The sequence below is a fragment of the Corvus hawaiiensis genome, chromosome Z (assembly GCF_020740725.1).
Source record: "Corvus hawaiiensis isolate bCorHaw1 chromosome Z, bCorHaw1.pri.cur, whole genome shotgun sequence".
NCBI lineage: Eukaryota > Metazoa > Chordata > Aves > Passeriformes > Corvidae > Corvus > Corvus hawaiiensis.
Window position 1 is genome coordinate 1,076,349 of NC_063255.1, and position 21,074 is coordinate 1,097,422.

Below are 21,074 nucleotides of genomic sequence, written 5' to 3' on the forward strand. Positions count from 1 at the left end.
GGTGATGTGTTTTTTTAACTTACACTGTGTAACATTACAAAATGCATCCTTGGTGACACCTGTTTCCCTTTGCATACTGTCTGGGAGAATTTTCTGTACAGGTAAAGATCAGTAAATATTTTGAGTAAGCCAGCAAACAGACAAAAATCATGTTAAGTACAATATGAAAAAGGAAACTGTGGTTCCTTACTAGGCAGCAAGATTAGCAGTTGTAATTAGTTCAAGGATTAATTGTACCTGAAGAAAAACTGAACATGAATCTATGTATCTTAAAATTCTACGTATCCAAAAAAAAAAAAAAAAAAAAAAAAAAAAAAAAAAAAAAAAAAAAAAAAAAAAAAAAATTCTGGAGAAGATGAAAGAGGGAGTGAAAATGGACTTAAAACTCTGAGAGCTGACAGGTTACCTGCTGCCAACAGGAAACAGTGGCTGCACGTCAGAAGGAAAATCCCACCGCGTCCACACTGCGAGCTACACGGATGCACAGAGCCTGGCCAGACAAAGCCCAGGAGCGAGGGCAGGGAGCAGGTCGGAGCGGCACCACCCAGCTGCAGTGATGGGACAGACGGGGGACAGACTGCTGAGCTCCAGCACAGCCCCGCAGCGCCGCGCTGCTCCTCGCTGCAGCCTGCGGGGCTGCCGAGCACCGCTCTGCCCTCGCCCGTGCAGTGGGATTTACAGAAACATTACTTGGGAAAATCCCGCTGCCCGCCAGCTCCCAACAATCCCTCTTGGCATCTGCTTAAAGACGGCAGGGAGCCCGTGCCAGGAAGGGAAAGGACCGCGCACAACAGGCACCTTCCCTCAGCCCGACGGCAGCCACGGCGGATCCCCCCGCGGGAGCTCCCTTCGGGAACCGGGATCACCCCTGCCCGGAGCAGGAGCCACGCTGCTTTCCCGAGCTCCAGCTGCTCCTCAGTGCTACCAATGGCCACTGGTTACACACAACAGCTGCCATCCTTGCCTGAAAATAAAGTAATCACACTGAAGGGGTGGACGTGGATCTTTATTTCCTATTTCCCAGAGCTAGGGACGGAGCCCCTGCCTCTGATCGCTCTTAGCTGGGACATGAGATGGGGGCATTGGGTGTTTCTGTTACTCATCTGTCTGACTGGACTGTTGGCAGAAGGGAGGGAGTGTGTGCTCCCAGTACACTGGAATCCTACGATGCAGAACTCCACTGGCACAACACAACAGGCTTCAGATAGAGCTGAATTTTCAAAAGGCAAAGATAATCCATACATTGAATAAATAATTCCTTTTTTTTTTCCCAGTAAGATCACTAATTTAAATACAAAAAAACAAGGCATAGCAAAAATAGATGAAAAAAGCATTCCTTGTAAAAACATCCTACATGTGTGTTGGTGTCTTTTGTACATGTACTTGCAAGTGCAAGTTCCTGTCCGTGCACACCGCCCGACCGAGCGGCGCAGCACTTCGAGCCCCACCACACAACACTTTACCACAGCTTGAACACCACAGTTTTTTCCCCACGACACTGTTTTCTGTGTTTATATAATCAGTCTTCTTTCCCGCTTGGGCAGAGCCTTCCCAAAGTTTACTGTTCTTTGTATGAATGTAATTTTGAAGCCAGAGATGAGGCTGTAGGCGCCTAAGGGGGCACCGAGACCATTGTCCCGGCTCTGTCCTGGCCTGTTCTGTGGAGGCTGCATTTTCCTATCTAACTGAGGATAGGAGAGCAGTGCTTGCCATGGCTACATCCTGAGCAAGCTTTACTTTATCTCTTTGGGTTTTGGCTTCACATTTGCAGCACGGCCCTGGCACATCCATCTATGTATCTATTTATTTACTGCTGTCCTTCCCCTGCCGTGATGCAGCGACCCGTGGAACAGCTCAGTATCTTTATTGCTGTTCCTGACATATCGCTGTTCTCGCTGCAGAGACCACGTTCAGGGAAGTCACAGCCTGTGGCCATCACTGGTGTCCTTGCCTGCCCCTGCAGAGTGAGGAGGGCACTTCAGCCTCGTCCCAGTGGAATCAGAGGGAATGTACACTGCGGTGTCTGCAGCAAACGGGCAGTACTACCCCTGGCAAGGAGAAACTCAACTGGAAATTTCTGTTTGCACACAAGGATGCTGACAAACTAGACCTGTAAATGAAGTAAGTTGGAGAGATCAATACAGAGGTTGTAGGCACTGCATCTTTTGAGCCCCTGAGTACAGGGGACTGAGACCACAGGAAAGGTTCAGTCAGACTCGGGTAAATAGCTGCCTGACAACCACTTCTGTTCCAGCTCCATCAGCTGCCTACGGGGTGCTTGTTGGAAGTGAGTCCACTTCGGGGCTCTCGAGTCAGCAATGTCATAAAACATCACACAAGAGTCTTTTCATGAGAACAAGGGGATGCAAGGGAGAAAACAACCTGGCGTAGAAGAAATGGAATCTAGAAAAATTTAAAAATTAAGTAAAAATCCTTTGGTACATCATCTTGCAGTCCATTGTGTAAAATCTCTAAAAGATTTCCATAAATTACTTCAGGTCCTACCTTTACCCGGTAAAACTCTTCCTGCAACAGCGTGGCCTTGTTTCTAAAAGCTACTAAGTGATTAATATTATTTTCAGGCTTCCCAAGGATAATTTGAACTAGTTCACATTTTTCCTGAGAACAGATTTCATGGAGTGATGAAAACAAAACTGCAAACTTTGCTGCAGGCTCCGCAAGTGTACATTTCGCTGCTCCTCAAGGAAACAGCAGCCAATGCCACAAGGATGTCTGGACATGGGCATCTCTAAACATTAAACAAAAGAGAAAGCCCATCAGACCCTTAAAGTTGTCTTTAACTGTCCTTTTTTTATTTTTTTTTTTTTGACAAGTGGTCTCCCTCGATGTCTCAGCTAATGCAGCGTGACAACACTAGGACAATCAGAAGACTGATTATTAAAGGCAGAAATAAGTCATTCTGGAAATCAGCAGATTAGAGTGATTAGAGAGCTATAGTTCATCATCAAATGCATGTAGCTAAAATATCCCTAATGGAATTCTTCAGTGTGGTGCTGGCTCTAAGCTAGAAATGCAATGTCATTATTTAAATTCATTTTGGAGGGCTCTCTCATCCCTGTGGCAGATGCCACCATCCATACAGTTTGTCAGGTACTTGGGAGAAAACAGGTGAAAAACAGAGTATAGGGGGGGGCGGGGAGGGAAAGGGCAATGAAATGAGCGCAAATAAATTAAGAGGAGTCAAAGATCATTATTGAAGTTGGTCTGAGAAAGGGATCCCTGCAGAGTAGAAGGAACTGCCTGAGGAGCGCGATGCCGCGGTGCATCAGTGCACCTTGGACTCGGGCCAGTCGTACACATCCGGCATGAAGGACTCGTACTCGTAGGTCCAGACCTTGGAGCGGATGTAGTGGTTCTTGTTGGCGGGCTCGGGGTAGTGGAAAGCCATGTTGTTGGCGTACAGGAACTCCATCACCTGGGGAGCGAAACCAGCACTGCTCTGCGCCTGCTGCACCGACACAGCGCTCACCGCTCACGCAACAGCGGTGGGAACACCAGCGCCTCTTTACAGCCCCCAAACGGCTTAGCTAGGATCTGAAAACCTAATTTCAGGAACCAAAGGGGCATCGTTCTGGCCCATCGCCACTGCCAAGCTGAAGCACCCAAAGAACGGAACGTTTTTATAAGCGCCTGTTACTGCAGGCACAAAGAACCGGGTGTTTTGTGCCCAAGCACCTCGTGTTCAAGGGTCATACGGTGCAATGCTGCAGGTTAATGTACACATAAACCACTTTTAGTACAGTGCAATTTCATGTTTCACACTCACCTTGACAGCAATATAAATAGAAACTTCCCTGATATTGGACAGCGGAGGGTAAAGTCTTCCTTGCGCAAGCTCTTCATCTGTCAACTGTTCTGCCAATGCCTGAGTTAGAAAAACAAACACTTTTCATTTACTGTGCCCCAAAAGTGACTAATGACATGCTGGAACACCTGAGAGAATCAAGCTGCAGCGCTCTTAGTGCCAGAGTGTTCCCAAAGCACTGCAGTAAGGCAGTCAGCCTCCCGAAATTCTCAGTCTGTGGAGCTGAGAGCCAGCACGCTGTGACTGTAAGCATTTAGCAAAACGAGTTTGGAGGATGAATTCCCCCCACAGCCGTGGAAGCTGTAGGAGCACTGCCCGCATGCCTGGTGGCTGATCCCCAGACACTCCGGTGTGGAAGGTGCTCCTGCTCCAGGGTGGACAGGCAGGAGGGGACGGGATGCTGGGGGCTGCAGTGGCAGCTACAGAACCCAGGCAGGGCAGGGCAGGGCAGGGCAGGGGGCAGCCACAGCTACGAGGCTGGGGAGCAATTTACACAGGGACACACTTCCTACTTAACCAAAGCTGCAATGGAACCTGATTCTTGTCACAACTCTGTTTGATCAAAACACCTTTTTTTTTTTCCATTGTGGAAGGATAAGCCAACAGAAATCAAACAGGAAACCACTGTGTTTCACCAAGATTTGAGAAAAGTGCCCATCAAGCCATCCCTGTCGTGTCAGAAGCCACGGCTTGCTCTGCCCCCAGACTTACCTTGGCAGCCTCTAGGAAAACCTTATCACTAATGTGCCGGACACTGCTGAGGATCACAGCCAGAGCCACGCCTACAAGGAAATTAGTGCCAATCAGGGCCACATCAGTTTAAAATATGCAGCCTGCTGCCGAGAAGCTGCAAGTCACCAGGAGCATTGCTCTTGAAAACCTTCCCGTAGCTTTCTGCACACACTGTGAGAGAGTCATAGGCTGGCTCGGGTCGGAGGAGACCTTAAGGATCACCTTCCACGCTCACAACACTATTCCCATGTGAGCAGCCATAGTAGCTGGCTGTTAGAAGGGGCTGGAGCTTAGCTGCTCAGGGCAGAAAGGGGAAGGCACAGAAACACCCCCAGTGCTACTTTTCTACCCCCATTGTGCAGATATAACTTTAAGAACTTTTAACTTCGAGGATTATTAACATAACTTCAAGTGCATATTAACATTTATTTTCTCCTTTCCTCCCCAAACAAGCAGAAGAACCCACAGTGCAGCAACTTCCAAAGCCTTTAATAACACCCTTCTGTTTTCTTAGCAATATCCAGCTGGGTTTGCTCTCTGTGTCGCACACGGAGCTGCACGTGCCCAACATCCACCCTGAACTGATTGTTCAATCATTCACTTTTCACCCAAGTTCTCAGCTCCAAATGCTGGCAACATCTCTTCGTGCTGCCTCACTAACTGTGCCTCATGCAGCGAAGGGACCCAAGAAAAGGCGCAGGTGGCCCAATCTTAAAGAGATTAAACAGCGACAGTTTTATTTATTACCTGGAAAAATGTAGGCATTGTTTCCTTGGCCTGGTTTGAAGGTTCTTCCATCCTTCAGAGTCACCAGCTCGAAGGGACTGCCGCTGGCAAACAAGCAGCGGCCCTGGCAAAAGGAAGGACGGATCAGGCTGCTGCTGGAGCGCCAGCAGCAATCCGAGAGCCAGGCACCAGCAGCCAGGCCGGGCCGTGCAGCTCCCACAGCTCTGTTTGTTTAATCGCTCGTTGCTGACCCAGAGGAGCTCCTCACACCGGAACGAGGAACGCGCGCGGTAATCGCTACCGCAACCACGGCCGCCGGCCAGGAACCACGGGGACCCTGCAGATGGGTGACAATGGCCCCTTTCAAAGGAGACCGGAGCAGAAGTGGGAATGAAAGTGGGAATAAAAGGTCACTTTCCTACTGGAGGGGGGAGGCAGAGGGAGGAACTGCTGTATCAGGCCTCTGTTGCCGAGAGCTACGAGAGCAGTGAGTAATGCGGTTTGCTTACCCTTCCTTTGGAAATGCCTTTGATTGGCACAAAATACTAAAACATATCTGAGTGTGAACCACACCCTCTAGATAAATGACCCTCTTCTCAAGCAGGAAAGCCACTGAAAGCAAAAAAATCTTGACTTTCCTTTGAGTAACAGATTTAAGAAGATCAGTTTAAAACCTTTGGGGCTCCCCAGGACCACTATGTTTGAAAACAAATTATGGAAGGAGCTGAAGGCTCTGGAACTGTGTTTGAATGCCAGGGCACAGCCACAGCAAGAGCCTTTTTGTGCAGGGAGCAAAGCAAATGGATGCACCGGAGGACAGGACCAAAAGACAAAGCAAATTAGAAGGCAGCAGAAGCCCACGGAATACACAGGGGCAGCGAAAGCCTCTTACAGGTGCCATCTAGTGGGAAAAAAACACGGAACGAAAGGCTTGCGATGGTATCTTTGTTTCCTTGCTGCCTCTAGTGCAGCCTGAGACTTCACCCCAGCCAGGATCACGCTGCTCCCGAGGCCGGGAGACACACGGGGTGACAGCTCTGATCCCTAATGGCCTGACAAACTCTGTTAGTTTCATGACAAAGCAAGCGGAGCTGGAGATTTTCAGGGACTCACAGAACAGTCAGGGTTCTGGAGTCCATTTCCTAAGTAGTTACTGTATCTTGAAGGGAAAAATATATTTTGAAGGGCAAGCTATGGGTCAACTGAGTACATGTCAGAGAGCCGAAGAGCATCATGGCAACAAACAGCAGAACTGCAGGAAAGTTTAAAGAGACAGAAACACTTCAAAATGTATGAGTAAAGACTGGAACAAAACTACACCCGCTCATTTACTGACCAGCAGTGCTTAATTGTCCAAATAACCCATGTGTACAAATAACCAGAAATACAGAAAATCATGACTAAAGGAACATACGGATCCAACACAGAAAAAAACCCCAAAGATCTTCTCTGCACTGGGCTCAAACTTTGTGAACACCGCTGTGCTCACAGAGCTCCTGCAGGGAAGATGCCCCCACCCCTGACCCCAGGGAGCAGTGTCCTGCTTCTGCTGCCGACAGTGACAAGCACCCCGAGGTGCAGCTCCTTGGGGCTCAGCACGCAGCTGTGGGCAGAGCCAGCCTCTCGCCTTGCAACATCTGCTGATAGTCTGTAACAGGTGCAAAGCAAAAATCAGGCTGATTCCCCCTCTAATTGTGCTCCTGGCCTCCTGCAGCTAGAGATGGCAGCAGTTCTTACATCTGTTTATGCCAGCTGAAGTCTTGGCTGCATGACTAACTCTTGTTTACCTTCTATCCAAGATACTGGAATTCATACACTGAAACACTGCCCAACTCACTGCTCTGGTTAATGCAAGGTATCTGAGAGATACTGCACCATCTTAATTCAAAAGTTTGTCCAGAGCAGGGGACAGAGGTGGGAAGGGGCTGGAGCCCCAGGAGCGGCTGAGGAAGCTGGGAAGGGGCTGGAGAGTTCCTGAGGGAGCTGGGAAAGGGGCTCAGGCTGGAGCAAAGGAGGCTCAGGGGGGACCTTGTGGCTCTGCACAAGTCCCTGACAGGAGGGGGCAGCCGGGGGGGTCGGGCTCTGCTCGCAGGGAACAGGGACAGGAGGAGAGGGAACGGCCTCAGGCTGGGCCAGGGGAGGCTCAGGGTGGACAGCAGGAACAGTTTCTCCATGGGAAGAATTGTCCAGCCCTGGCAGGGGTTGCCCAGGGCAGGGGTGGAGTGCCCATCCCTGGAGGGGTGTAAAAGCCGTGTGGATGTGGGACTTGGGGACACAGGTCAGTGGTGGCCTTGGCAGAGCTGGGAACGATTGGACTCATGGCCTTGGAGGGCTTTTCCAACCCAGATGATATGCTGTTAAGAGATAAGATCCAGACTTTGTCCAGAGACTGCTATTCCAGAGCTCCCTCTGGGCTGCAGATCTCTGTGGCAGGAGCTCCCCCGAGCCGACGGGCCCAGAACATGGAAGAGAATCTGGGTGTCAGATGGGGACAGCGGAGTGCCACCTCCCAGGGGACACTGCCACTGCTGGGGCTGTACTGCTGGGAACTGAGCCCCACTGACGGTGCAAGGGAGGCGTTCACAGTCTGCACCAAGAAACAAGGAAAGGTCTCCACACACCCATTTTCACAGATGAATCACTTGATTCGGGACTGTATTAAAAAAAGAGAAATAGAAGAAAAGAAGCCACCCCTGGAGTCTGCAGCAGGCCCTGTGGCCGGCACAGAGATCACACCAGCTGCAGCCTGCAGGGTGACGGAGAGGCACCAGCAGCCAGTTCAAAGCCTCGCAGCCACTGCTGCGTCTGCACGGTCCCCCCGTGCCCCACCTCCCTCCCCTCAGCTCCCTTCAGAGGCAATCAGCTCTGCACAAAAAGCTGTGCACAAGGATAAAAGACTGGCTTCGCTGAAGGCAAAGCCAAGGTCTGGATGTGCTATTAACAGCAGAGCTATTAAGGAAAAAACAGCCCCAGACCGCAGCTCCGGGCCCGGCAGGGCGCAGCGGCTCCGGGGGGAGGCTGCAGAGCGAGGGGCGCTTGCTCCTGGCTGAGTCCCGGGGTGGAGGCAGCGCAGAGCCTGAGCTGTGGCGGCCGGGGACAGAGGGCAGCCCTGCCCCGCGGCACAGCGCTGCCCGGGCACCGCCGGTGGCACCCGCAGCGCCTGCACGAGGCGCAGGCCTGCGTGCTGCAAGGGCATCGCCCGCTCCAGGGACTGCACAGCCACCGCATCCTGAAGCTTGCACTTAACTCTGCACTGCCACGCTAACGTGCTTCATTAAAACACAAAACAATTAACAAGAGCGCTGAGAAACAGTTAATTGATCAAAGCCACGTAACGGTACTGCAGGTCGTTCTCCTAAAAACAAGATCTGGGCTATTTTGAGTTTTGCAAAATGTTGCTACCTAAAAACCAAGGCTTCTTTTCAAATCACCCCCATTAACTTTTGCCAGAAGGGAGAAAGAACTGTATTATGATGTCACCGAGTCCAAGCAGCAACAGAACAATTTGAATTCTTGTGCTCAGGCACTCGCAAATGGTCCCAGCAGCCAACAGTCCTGAGTTTACACACCTCTGTTATCGTGTAAGCCTCCTCTGCTGTGCACTCAGCCTTCACCGTGGGGTTGCTCAGGGCAAAGATTATGGGTCGCTCGTTGATGGAAGCCATGGCTTTGAGCACATCCTGGGAGAAGAGACGCCCTGCTCCTGCAACTCCTGGAGGAGATGGAAACACACACAAATAGAACCAATCCTCGGCTGCCTCAGGGCAGGTGACACCGACCGTAAGCTGAGCTCATGTCAGCCCTCAAGTCTCCCACTCAGAGCAAAGCTTCTCTGGCAGCTGGCGATGGAAACCAGGCACTGCTCCTGGCTGGCTGAAATTCACCATTTTCACAGGAACGTCTATGGAGTGTGTTCCAGAAGCCTACTTCACGCTACTTTTTTGGTATTGATGTGTACAGAGAACACTGTCCTGGCTAAGCAAGTGGGAACTCCAGGTTCTTGGTGGATGATTCACCCCAGGTGGGTGTTAGCTGTGCAATGCACACCTGACACCGGTGCTCTTGACCACACCCAAACCCAGACGTACAAACACACAGCTATGGCACACATTTGTGCAGTGGCTACAACCTTCAGGGTGTTCAGCCAAAACACCCCTTTTCTTTTCCAGATAGATCATGTGCAGAGGAAATTGCAGTCATACCAGGAAATACCTGTAATCCCATTTGTTCTCTGCAGATAGCCACAGCTGTAAATAATCACTGACAGGTGTCAGTGACCTAAGAGGTGCTGGTGATGTGCAGCATGGAGCTGCTCCTTCCAGCTGGGGTGCTGACAGGGTCTGACCAGAGAAAGTGACCGGGGGACAGAAGGTCAGAATATACCAAAACAACTCAAGTTAGGGAACTCCTGCAGAGCAGAAGACACGAATGGTTGTGGCTGCTCTCTGTCACTGAGGACACAAGGTCCAGAAGGAGCACCACAGCTCAGTGTATTTTCAAGTAGAAAACTGGCCTCACATTTTCATCTTGTTCACCGCAGCAGAAATGCAGATCACTGTCACCAAGCCCTCCAGAGCCACGTTAGCCTATTAAAGGCAGCAAATAACCAAATTACAGAAACAACAATAACCTCACTCACCGATGATAGCTGAAGGCCGAAGTATGTTCACTGCCTCTACAAAAGTCTTTGGTATGTGCTCTGGAGCCTGATGTGTGAATGGCTCCTGGTTGGAATCCACCTTCTGTTCTCGGCCCTGCAGACAAAACATCGGTTCCTTCTGTGAGAGGACGGGGAAAGCAGTGACCACCCGTGCTGTGGGATTCCCAGGCGTGGTGCACCCCTACCTGGACCAGCAAACCGTGCTTGTCAAACATCCAGATCCTCCTGGAGGCCTCCTCAGCAGACACTCCGTTTTCCATCATAGCCATAACAATGAGGTTTGCAATTCCCAGGGCGGCCTGGTGCAAGGAAGGACTCGGATTTGTAATAGGTCACGGAAGAGGTTTGCCAGCACAAACCCCACACTGCTCAAGACCCCCACAAAAACCCCTCAGCAAGTCTGCTCTGAGACACAGATGTCTCCCTGGGACAAGAGTGGCACATCCTCAGGCAGAGCAAGAGGGGCAGCTCTCCTGGGCGCTGTGCCCCGCGCCTGTGCCAGCCCAGCAGCCACACCACGCAGCCCAACCCGACAGCGACCGCTGAGGGCTCAGCCCTTCTGCCAGGAAACCAGCCCGGGGCTGGTGCCCCTCTGCTCCCCAAACCTGCCGCTGCTGCCCGAGATGAAGGCCTGGCAGAGAGAGGGACAGCAGGAAGGTGCTGGCTGGCCCCGTGTCCCCTCCCCTGGCTCCCTGCACGCGCTGCTGAGCCCGGCAGGAGCAGTAAGGCAGAGCGAGATGCAGAGCAGGGCTCAGGGCAGCTCCGGCCAATTACTGCAATCGGCCTTTCCCCAGATGGAGAACTTTTCAGATAATTGAGTTATTTTGTCAGCACCACAGGAGCGATTGTGCTGATGTACCAAGAAGCGCAGTGCTGCTCCTGGCACTTGCAGCACCAGGAACTGGTGCCTGCTGCAGACTGAATCACCTTGCTGAGAAAAACTCCCTGTACCTCTCTCCAGTGCTATTAAAATTAGCAAGATGCTCTCGCTACATGGTAATTTCATGGTGAGTTTCCCTTCAAATACACACAATTAAGTCCCTGATGCTTTTTTCAAGGCCATGCAAGAACATGAAAAGTGTGAGTCCCTGCAAATGTGAAACACCTTGACACAGTCCTGTTTAAGCACAGAGTCCCTTCTGCTAGTGCATTTCAGCTGGCCTGAAATATGAAAAGTTATGCAATGGCATTCAGAGAATGCAAATCTCCACGAGTCCCGCAGGATGAGAAAATACACATTTTACGTATCTCTTGCTGCTCTCGAGCCCTTCAGAGAACTCACCTCTCCCGCCCCAAGGAACAGCACTTTCTGGTCTGTGAGTGGTTTACCGGTGGCTTTCTGTGCTGCCAGCAGTCCTGCCAAGGCCACTGAGGCTGTCCCTGTGAAAGCAGAGCAAACCTAAGGGCAGCTGAACACATCTACCAGGCAGATGGTGGCTTTGGGCAAAGTTTCTGCACGGAGATTAAGGAACATGAACAAAGGGTATACCTTGAATATCGTCATTGAAGGTGCAGTATTTCTCCCTGTATTTCCTTAGGAACCGAAAAGCATTGTGGTTTCCAAAGTCTTCAAACTGGATCAGTGTGTTCTGGCCATACCTACAGAACATGGCAAACATTTCCATCACTGGACAGAGATAGAGACAAACAGCAAATGCTGCACGTAAATCAATTATCTTTGGAAGCAGGCTGTCCTCGGGCCCGTCAGTGCTGAACAGCTCTGTCTCCGCTCCGTGCTCATTTACAGATAACGACAAGCAGCATGTTCTAGGTCACTGAGGATGTCACTCCGGGGACAGACACACACACTCGTCTCAGCTTCCAGTCCTTTCCCTATTCCTTAAAGGACTGCGTCAAGGACAGTGTGTGTTAGGGTTGTTTCGTGCCAGCAGCTCTGTGCAGAGCACTCCGTGCCATACCTGTCTGTAATGGCTTCCATGAATTCATCTATCAGGTCATCGTAGACCTGCGAGCGATCCCTCTTTTGGTACAGCCCCATATAAAACGGATCTTTTAGGAGCGTCTGAAAGAGAATAAACCAGGAAGAGCAGCAGGATGAATCACTTCCTCAATACACGCCCTGCAGAGCTCGCAGGAGCCCATTTCACACCAGAGATGCTGCATTTATACAGCCCCTGTAACAGCCTCCAGTCAATGTCAACGTTCTGTAATTTCAGCTGGCACTTGGGGCTGGTGATGGCTGCTTTTAAAATGGAACAAATCAATACTGTGAACAACAAATTGCTTTAATAAATCTAATTCCCATTTCCAGCTTCTTAAAAGTCAGGTCAAAACGGACTGCCTATCTCGCAGTGTTCCAGCATCCCAACTCCTCCCCGGCACCCTTTCACGGACAAATTAACCGGCGCTTTTAAATCCCCGTATGGTGAATTCCAAATCATTCACCCTTTGCATAAAATATTTGGGTTTATCTCAAATAAAAGTGCTCAAATAAAAATACTCCCTTGTAGTACGGAATATTCTTTAAAAATAAAACCAACCCCTTTTTACAGGGGTAACTCAGGGCGGGCCAAGTTGAGGCAACTCACCATGTTATCGGTGCCAACGTCGATGCACACGGGCAGGCAGGCATCTGGATGGATCCCTGCGCAGGCTGTGTACAAACACAGCTTTCCCACTGGGATCCCCATCCCGTACACACCCAGGTCTCCAAGACCCAAAATTCTTTCTCCATCAGTGACAACAACAGCCTGAAGGAAAAAAAAAAAAAAAGAATAAAGCAGGTAAAATCATATCCGATCACTGGAATTTATGAAGATTAAATCAATACCAGTTGTGGTTTTTCTCAGACAAAAATTGAGGTATGTTTGCACAATCAAAGAAAGCACAGATTACAAGGAATACTTTCCTCAACGCATAAACCTCATATTTAGGATAAAACACTGATCATCAAGATATGCATTACCTTAATTAGCTGCATTTTTGCCATCGTCACTAAAGAGCCAAGGATGCATTACTTAATATTTATGTTTCCATCAAATATGAATAAATCTTAAAAAGCTCAGCTGAGAGGAAGTAACAACTAGAAACTAAATCACACAGGGGCAGTACCTTAACGTCGTTCTCTGGCCAGTTGTTCACAATTGACCTTATGTGGCCTCTGTCTGAGATAGAAATAAATAATCCTCTGGAAGAAAAGAAAGGACGCAAACCAGAAAGATTTAATGGGTGACAATTAGACATTTCACCTGGCTTTGTAAAACTAAATGTCAAACAGGGCAATTTAAAATGCAAAGTGTTACAACCACTGACACAAACCACTCAAAGGACAGTATCTAATAAAAAAGCATACTTGGATACTTTGAAAACCTGAAGTAAGAGTACTTTTCATTATTCTACCTGCACTACTGTTAATACTCCTGTAGTGTTTCCATCAGCGTGACAGGACCCTTCTGCTCCCCTGTAAGGATATGAGAAGGGAACGTGATCCTAAAAACTTGGCTTTAGCTGGTTCATGGAAAACAAGGAAGTTCTGAGTTCCATCCTCAGTTCCAGTCCATGCTGCTCTTTCTTGTACAGACAAGAAATGCTCCTGCAAGGCTGAGGATGGTTTTCAAACCGATCTATAACACACACAAGGATGTGGAAGGGGAAGGAAGCATGTGAGAACTAAGAGTACATTTTTTACGTGGCCCCAGATCAGGAGAAAAACCGTGAGTTTCTCACTGTCTTTACCCCAGCAGCCACATCCTCGTGGCGGTGAAGGAGCAGCCCTTCCTCCACAGAGCCTGAAGCCCTCAAGCCAAACGGCTCTAGGAACATTCTGAATGGCAGTGAGAACCTCATGGAAATGAGCTGGAATGACTGCCAGCCTGAACTGGTTTCCCAGCACAGAGCAGGTAACGTGAACAGTTGTTTTGCAGTCACTGCTGAACCCAAACCAGATCCCAGCCAAGCATGTTTACCGTGCCAGAGTAACCAAAAGCTGGCTGCTGGCAGCACAGCTGTAACGTGGGGAACATCTGCACCAGCAGGACCTGCTGAGCTCCCACCCCTCCTCACACCCCGCTGCCCTCTGCTCCTGCACCCCACATCAGGCTGTGCCCTCTGCAGAGCACCCTGAGAACCTCCCCAGCACTGCAGAGCCTCTCCCCACCCGCTCCCCAGCAGGAGCAGGGTCACGGCTCAGCCTGAGCTGCCACAGCACCTCTGCTGCAGGGGGGGCAGGCACTGCTGGGCAGGGAGCTCAGGAAACCTCCCCGAGCCACCCCTCTCCAACAGGGACTGACCCCAGGGCACAGAACTCAGGAACCCACCCCGAGCCACCCCTCTCCAACAGGGACTGACCCCAGGGCACAGACCGCAGGAACCCACCCTGAGCCACCCCTCTCCTACAGGGACTGACCCCAGGGCACAGAACTCAGGAACCCACCCTGAGCCACCCCTCTCCTACAGGGACTGACCCCAGGGCACAGAACTCAGGAACCCACCCTGAGCCACCCCTCTCCTACAGGGACTGACCCTGGGGCACAGAACTCAGGAACCCACCCTGAGCCACCCCTCTCCTACACAGACTGACCCTGGGGCACACACCGCAGGAACCCACCCTGAGCCACCCCTCTCCTACAGGGACTGACCCCAGGGCACAGACCGCAGGAACCCACCCTGAGCCACCCCTCTCCTACAGGGACTGACCCTGGGGCACAGACCGCAGGAACCCACCCTGAGCCACCCCTCTCCTACAGGGACTGACCCTGGGGCACAGACCGCAGGAACCCACCCTGAGCCACCCCTCTCCTACAGGGACTGACCCCAGGGCACAGACCGCAGGAACCCACCCTGAGCCACCCCTCTCCTACAGGGACTGACCCTGGGGCACAGACCGCAGGAACCCACCCTGAGCCACCCCTCTCCTACAGGGACTGACCCTGGGGCACAGACCGCAGGAACCCACCCTGAGCCACCCCTCTCCTACAGGGACTGACCCCAGGGCACAGACCGCAGGAACCCACCCTGAGCCACCCCTCTCCTACAGGGACTGACCCCAGGGCACAGACCGCAGGAACCCACCCTGAGCCACCCCTCTCCTACAGGGACTGACCCCAGGGCACAGACCGCAGGAACCCACCCTGAGCCACCCTTCTCCTACAGGGACTGACCCCAGGGCACAGAACTCAGGAACCCACCCTGAGCCACCCCTCTCCAACAGGGACTGACCCCAGGGCACAGACCGCAGGAACCCACCCTGAGCCACCCCTCTCCTACAGGGACTGACCCCAGGGCACAGAACTCAGGAACCCACCCTGAGCCACCCCTCTCCTACAGGGACTGACCCCAGGGCACAGAACTCAGGAACCCACCCTGAGCCACCCCTCTCCTACACAGACTGACCCTGGGGCACAGACCGCAGGAACCCACCCTGAGCCACCCCTCTCCTACAGGGACTGACCCCAGGGCACAGACCGCAGGAACCCACCCTGAGCCACCCCTCTCCTACAGGGACTGACCCTGGGGCACAGAACTCAGGAACCCACCCTGAGCCACCCCTCTCCTACACAGACTGACCCTGGGGCACAGACCTCAGGAACCCACCCTGAGCCACCCCTCTCCTACAGGGACTGACCCTGGGGGCACACACCGCAGGAACCCACCCTGAGCCACCCCTCTCCTACACAGACTGACCCTGGGGCACAGACCTCAGGAACCCACCCTGAGCCACCCCTCTCCTACAGGGACTGAGACAGGATGATGTCCAGAAATCCCTTTCAATCCACACTCCCTTCCAAATGCTCTGTCCTGACACAGATCCTCAGACCCACAGAGGGGACTCTGAGAGTTGGGGAAATCCCCCCTGGAATTACAGAGCTGTATGGTGTCTAGAAGAGCTGGGAATGGGGTTGAAGCCCTGCACTTGGGGTATTTACGTGACACATCACCATGTCTGCTTTCAAGTGTTTTGTTTCTCAATATAAACTGTGCCTTGAGATATATTTTAACCAACTTTTTCCGCCCTGAATTGGCACAAGCCTTGTGTAGCTGAATCCGAAAGAAGATGAAATGAACCATTTCCAAACCTCAGGCAAGAATGCAGAGTTACAATGGCAAGAATGACAACAAAAGCAGCAGCTGTGTGTATTTGCTGTCCTTACTTTGGTCTCCTGAAGATGTGTCCGTACTGGGAGCAGGCAAGGCCCACTGTGGGAGTGTACACAATCGGCATTAACTGCTCAATGTCGTCCTGCAGCACCCTGTAGAACAATTTCTCATTTCTCTCCTGGATCCCCATTATGTAGATATACCTGTAATTAATCCAAACGAGGAAAAACACCTCTTACTCTCTCCCATTTCTGCTTATTTAAAGCAATGTGAAAACAGGGAAAGCAAAAAAACCCACACTTCATATTATTTCCCCATGCAATTCCCACTCCCCCTCAAGTCAGGCTTCGAGCACTAAACAGAAGTTGGGGAAAAGAGAGAGCAGCAGAAGTAAAAAGGTGAAATAGAAGTACTGGATGTGACACACCGTGCATGCTAACAAGGCAATGCACACAATGGGATTAAAGACAACCCATGGATTTATTGCAGGATGCAGCTGGGAGTCTCGTTACTGTTACCAACAAAATTATCAGTGGAAGCATTTTTCATCCAAAAATGCAAGTGTCTGGTGAATCCCAACACCGACACACACGTAAAACAAACTGAGCCCTAACAGAAAGTCCATTTTGAAGGACTTATGTGGGCATGTGGATTAAATCCGAATTTTTGCATATTTACCCACCAATTTAGTGTGTCCCAGACCATATTCAGGGCTGCTGACCCAACAACATAAAGATAATGAATGAGCTATTTGCCTCAGGCTACAGCAACTGGGCACTTGGCCAATACAGATGACATGACTGCTTGGGACCAGCAAGTGACATGATGTGGATTTAAGAGCCATCCTTCAGTTCTGATGAGAACAAAAGAGCTTTGATGTGGTCCAGTGAGCCCCAAACCGTCCCAGTTCTCCTCTTGCCTGCAGGAGACTGAGCATTTTTTCAGGCAGAGATACATAAAGATTATGTGAAAACAGTAACGGGATGCTAAAAACATGGCACTCTAAAAATAACACACAGCAAAACTCTCTGCAGCTCACCAAACCGGTGGGTTAAATAATAAAAGACATAAAAAAAATACACATTGTGAGACTTAAAATTCCACTCTCGTAGTTCCTTTTTAGCAGTAACTACCGCATATGTTAAACACTGTTTTTGGTATCTCAAAGGCTCAATTTACCTTCATTATCACACATTTTTATAGAACGGGCTGAATGCCACCTCCTGTGCTCTAACAACCTGCCACTCCATCTCACAGATTACAGAAATATGTATTACAGGTTACAGATAGCTTTGCAGCTTTGGTACTAACTTTCACACATTCTCTTTTGCTGCTTTATGACCATAGAATATTAAAAAAAAAAAAAAAAAAAAAAGCTTCCCAACCTCACCTAACCACACGATGAAAGCAGTTTCCTGTGCCAAAGTGAAAATAACACCCAAGAACTGAAAAACCCCAGCAGAAGTGGTAGAAACTTTGGTTATCCCCACGGAGTATGTTCACGTTTCCATTTTATTTCCATCCCCAATATTCCCTCTCACTTCCACGACAGGACACGGCTGGAGCAGTGCTTACTTTTCCAAGGGGTCAGTCATTTTTGCCAGATTCTTGTGGAAGCGCAAGGCTTGGATGTCTTGCGTCTCTATCTTAGGAGGCAGGAGTCCTTGCAGCCCAAGCATTTGTCGCTCATGCAATGTAAAGGCCATGCCCTGAAAACGAGAGGTGAGCAGCAATGATCATCAGTTCTTGCCCCAGCATTTCTGGGAACCGTGTTTCACTGCACCCTCTCCCCGTGCCAGGTGCCGCAGCAGGCAGGCTTGGATGTGCTCGCCTCTCCTGGGGTTTTCCTCACGGTTTGTGGGTATTCCTTTTGACCACAGCCTGCCCACATTCCTGAGACGCCGTGACCTTTGCCAGGTTTCATCTTCCTCTGTAAAACTGGAGAATAACTCTGCAAACAGATTAAAAGTGAAACGACAGCTGCTTTTCCAGTTGTTTCACGTGGGCCACCCGCTCTGGTCCCTGCAGTCACAGACAGCAACGTCCAGTCCACAGATTTTAATCTGAATTGCTCCATTTGCTGCTTTTTCCTACACACTCTCTGTAGTACAGCCTGATGCCCAAGGTACTGAATTGCCCTAACTCTTCTATTAAGATCACAGTTCAACCCAAATACTTCATTTTCACTCAGTAAGAGATCTAATCTTTTTGCCTACTACCAAAAAGCCTCATTTGTAGCAAATTAGAAGAGTTAAACTGCAAAGACTTCCCATTCTTCTCCATCTGGGAAACGGAGAGTGGACAGAGGGTGCACCAAGAGTTTAAATTTATTGTCATTTACACACTGATTTGAATGATTTAACGATAACATCCAGCAGCAGCGGTTTTGTACACAAAGCAGCTGCTGTGAGGTACGTGCTGGGGGAGCCTGGCATGCTCCTCCACAGAGCACTGACCTCCTGGTGTAACTCTGCAAAACATTCCCTGGTCCAAGGACGGGTTCACAGCCAGCCTGCCCCAAACCCTGACCCCACATCCGACAGCAACTGACACGGCTTTCAGCTTGCCACTTCCAGAACAGCCGCCGCGAACTTCCTTTACGCCAGGCCATCCAAGGGGGCCGGCTCAGCGCGTGACTAAATCAGCGTTTGTGACCACAGGAGCTGAAATCCCTTTTCTGTGCCAAGGCTGAGCACCAGTCTGTGAGGAAAAGGGGAATCCGACAGGGAAAGCTCTGGTGGTCGCAGGGCTCTGGAGGAGGCGCAGACACGGAACAACAGCTCTGCTCACAAGCACTGCCTTTGTTTCGGCAGATCGACTCAAAAACAAGAGCACAGCTTCTCAACTTTCAGATTCTTACTGCCAAGTTAGAAGAAAAAAGATTTAAGAAAGCTTTCTAAGGTTTGCTTTCTGCCTTGTAATCACACTCCAAATTCCTCCTGCCATCAGAAAGGTCAGAGAATCAGAACACCCTGACCACAAGGGTCACCGAGGTCCAGATCCTGAAGTTACAAGAAAAAAGAATCAGTACTTTTCCCCTTGAAAACAAGACATCAATTCGGATTAGAATACAAGTATTTTCACCTCTGCTTATGTGAGAACGGACTTTTCACAGGTATTTGTAGAAAGCAGAGCCATTAACAAAAATCTCTAACTTAAGAATCTACTTCTAATGTAATTCATCAGACTTGAATGGTTTCTAAACAATACTCCTTAGAGAAAAAATCCCATCATTAAAATAATTACTATTATTTTCTCTTTCCTTATTTAAATTATATTTAATATCAGTTTTTTTGATTACACTGACTTAAGCAGTCCACCTGCTCTTCTGTACTGATTCTACACTATGCTCTACAGTAATAAAATACTTGAAGAGTTAGAAGGCAAGAAAAAAACCAAACAAACCCAAAAAACTTCAGTGTTTTTCCTTCTTGCAGAAAAGTCCAAGTACTTAACCCCAAAATAAATTTGCTTTTCTCTGTATTTATTTTCATGTCTGCCAACTTTCCACATGGTAGATTTCACTCTAAATACTGATTTCAGTTTAACCTTTTACTACTAGGGTAGTAAAGTTTTCCTACAAGTAGTCATGAGTCTTTTGCAAACCACAGTTTTCTTTCCCAATCTAATTGTTATTCTCCACTACTCTTCCAATACTAAATACAAATAAATTTCGGATGACAGTTCATTCTTGAAGTTTTTAACCTTGCTGCTGGATTTTAGGGGTTGATTTTTTCTTTTTCTTGTGGTGTGTAAAAGTCAATTTAGCCATTTCAGCGGTATTTTTTCCAAAAAACTGATCTGAGTAATCCAACATTTCCACGAGGAACACAACCACGTAAACAGCATTGACACGAGAGAAAAACCCACAAAACCACACTCCGGACAATGGAGGTTTTTTGTATATTGCAAAGGAGCTACTTTAGCTCCACTTGGCACAATTCACAAGAAATACAAATTCTCTGTGGAATTCCACACAAACTCCTCTCCGCTCCCTCCCTGTCCTGCCCGCAGCTCGTGCCTTTTGGGAACAGCCTTTTCCCAACACAAGCGGTGCCGGCAGCGCAAGGGACTCGGGCCACAAGGCTGAGTGCAGCTGGTGAACACTTGCAGCAGGTTGGCTGTCACTTTAGGCACCACGGCAACAAAAACAAACACGATGCCAAAATATTTGCAGCGTTCAGAGGAAGAAGAAGAAAAAAAGAAGTTTAGTCTCCGGTCAGCAAGGCCACTAAAGTTTACAGCCTGTGGAAGGCCAGAGTCCCTTCAGGGGTGCCACACTGGCTACACTGACATTTTACTGCAAACCAAGTGAAATACCTCACTGGCTAAACCTACATCCTCCCCTCCAGAAGGTCTCAAGGCCCATAAAAACAAAGACTACCAATTTTCTAATTTCTACTGTGAGCATGACGCTGGAACGTGGCTTTTCCCGATCTCCCTGTACCGTGAAACCTGTGACCTTAAACCACCTGGGCCCCTAATAATGCCCATGAGCCCTGAGCTTAGTTCCAAGCAGAACAGAGACCCATCTTTGTTCAGTTTATTCACACTCCTTCCCATCTGTAGGCAACCTGGGGTTTCAATGTCTCTGCAGTTACAATAACATCAAACACCGTGAATTTTTAAGTGACACTAAGTACTTTCTCAGCCGCCGATTTACATGACAATTACATCTTACCGCATTAAAAGATGCTTTGATTTCTGCCTAGGCCTAACTCAGGAACCAGAATGACATCAGCCTTCACACAGAAATTCAGTCCTTGTTCCAACTGGAACAGAACAAGTTTAGTCCAGAGCAGTGTGATAAAAACCTGAGTCCTTCTAACACTGGCTGTATTCCAGTTCATTACTGTTATCCTTGACCATGAGCTTGTTTTGGATTTGGGATTTAGATCTGGATTTGGGATTGCCCACCCAGTATCTCCCAGGATGGAGGCTGCCCCATAGCTGGTGTGCCTGGGAGCTGCAGTATCACACACTCACTGCCCTTCCCAGAGCCAGCCCCGGTACATCAGGAGGCACTCAGCCCACGCAGCCCGGGACTGATGTTCTCAAAGGCACTTAGGGGCC

The 21,074-nt window shown here is 49.7% G+C and overlaps 1 protein-coding gene across 1 annotated transcript in view; it reads right to left on the reverse strand.

Moving 5' to 3' along the window:
- Positions 1-326: 326 nt before the first annotated feature.
- ME2 (malic enzyme 2) overlaps positions 327-21,074 on the reverse strand; it is a 33,658-nt gene continuing 12,910 nt past the window's right edge. The window contains exons 3-16 of the mRNA XM_048291628.1: positions 17,577-17,710; positions 16,055-16,204; positions 13,017-13,092; positions 12,494-12,655; positions 11,864-11,967; positions 11,434-11,543; positions 11,227-11,324; positions 10,130-10,243; positions 9,924-10,038; positions 8,854-8,996; positions 5,306-5,408; positions 4,538-4,608; positions 3,788-3,886; positions 327-3,436 (exon numbers count right to left, since the gene is read on the reverse strand). Of these exons, the coding sequence (XP_048147585.1) occupies positions 3,287-3,436; positions 3,788-3,886; positions 4,538-4,608; positions 5,306-5,408; positions 8,854-8,996; positions 9,924-10,038; positions 10,130-10,243; positions 11,227-11,324; positions 11,434-11,543; positions 11,864-11,967; positions 12,494-12,655; positions 13,017-13,092; positions 16,055-16,204; positions 17,577-17,710 (1,629 nt within the window). The 3' untranslated portion in view covers positions 327-3,286. The remainder of the gene's footprint in view (positions 3,437-3,787; positions 3,887-4,537; positions 4,609-5,305; positions 5,409-8,853; positions 8,997-9,923; positions 10,039-10,129; positions 10,244-11,226; positions 11,325-11,433; positions 11,544-11,863; positions 11,968-12,493; positions 12,656-13,016; positions 13,093-16,054; positions 16,205-17,576; positions 17,711-21,074) is intronic.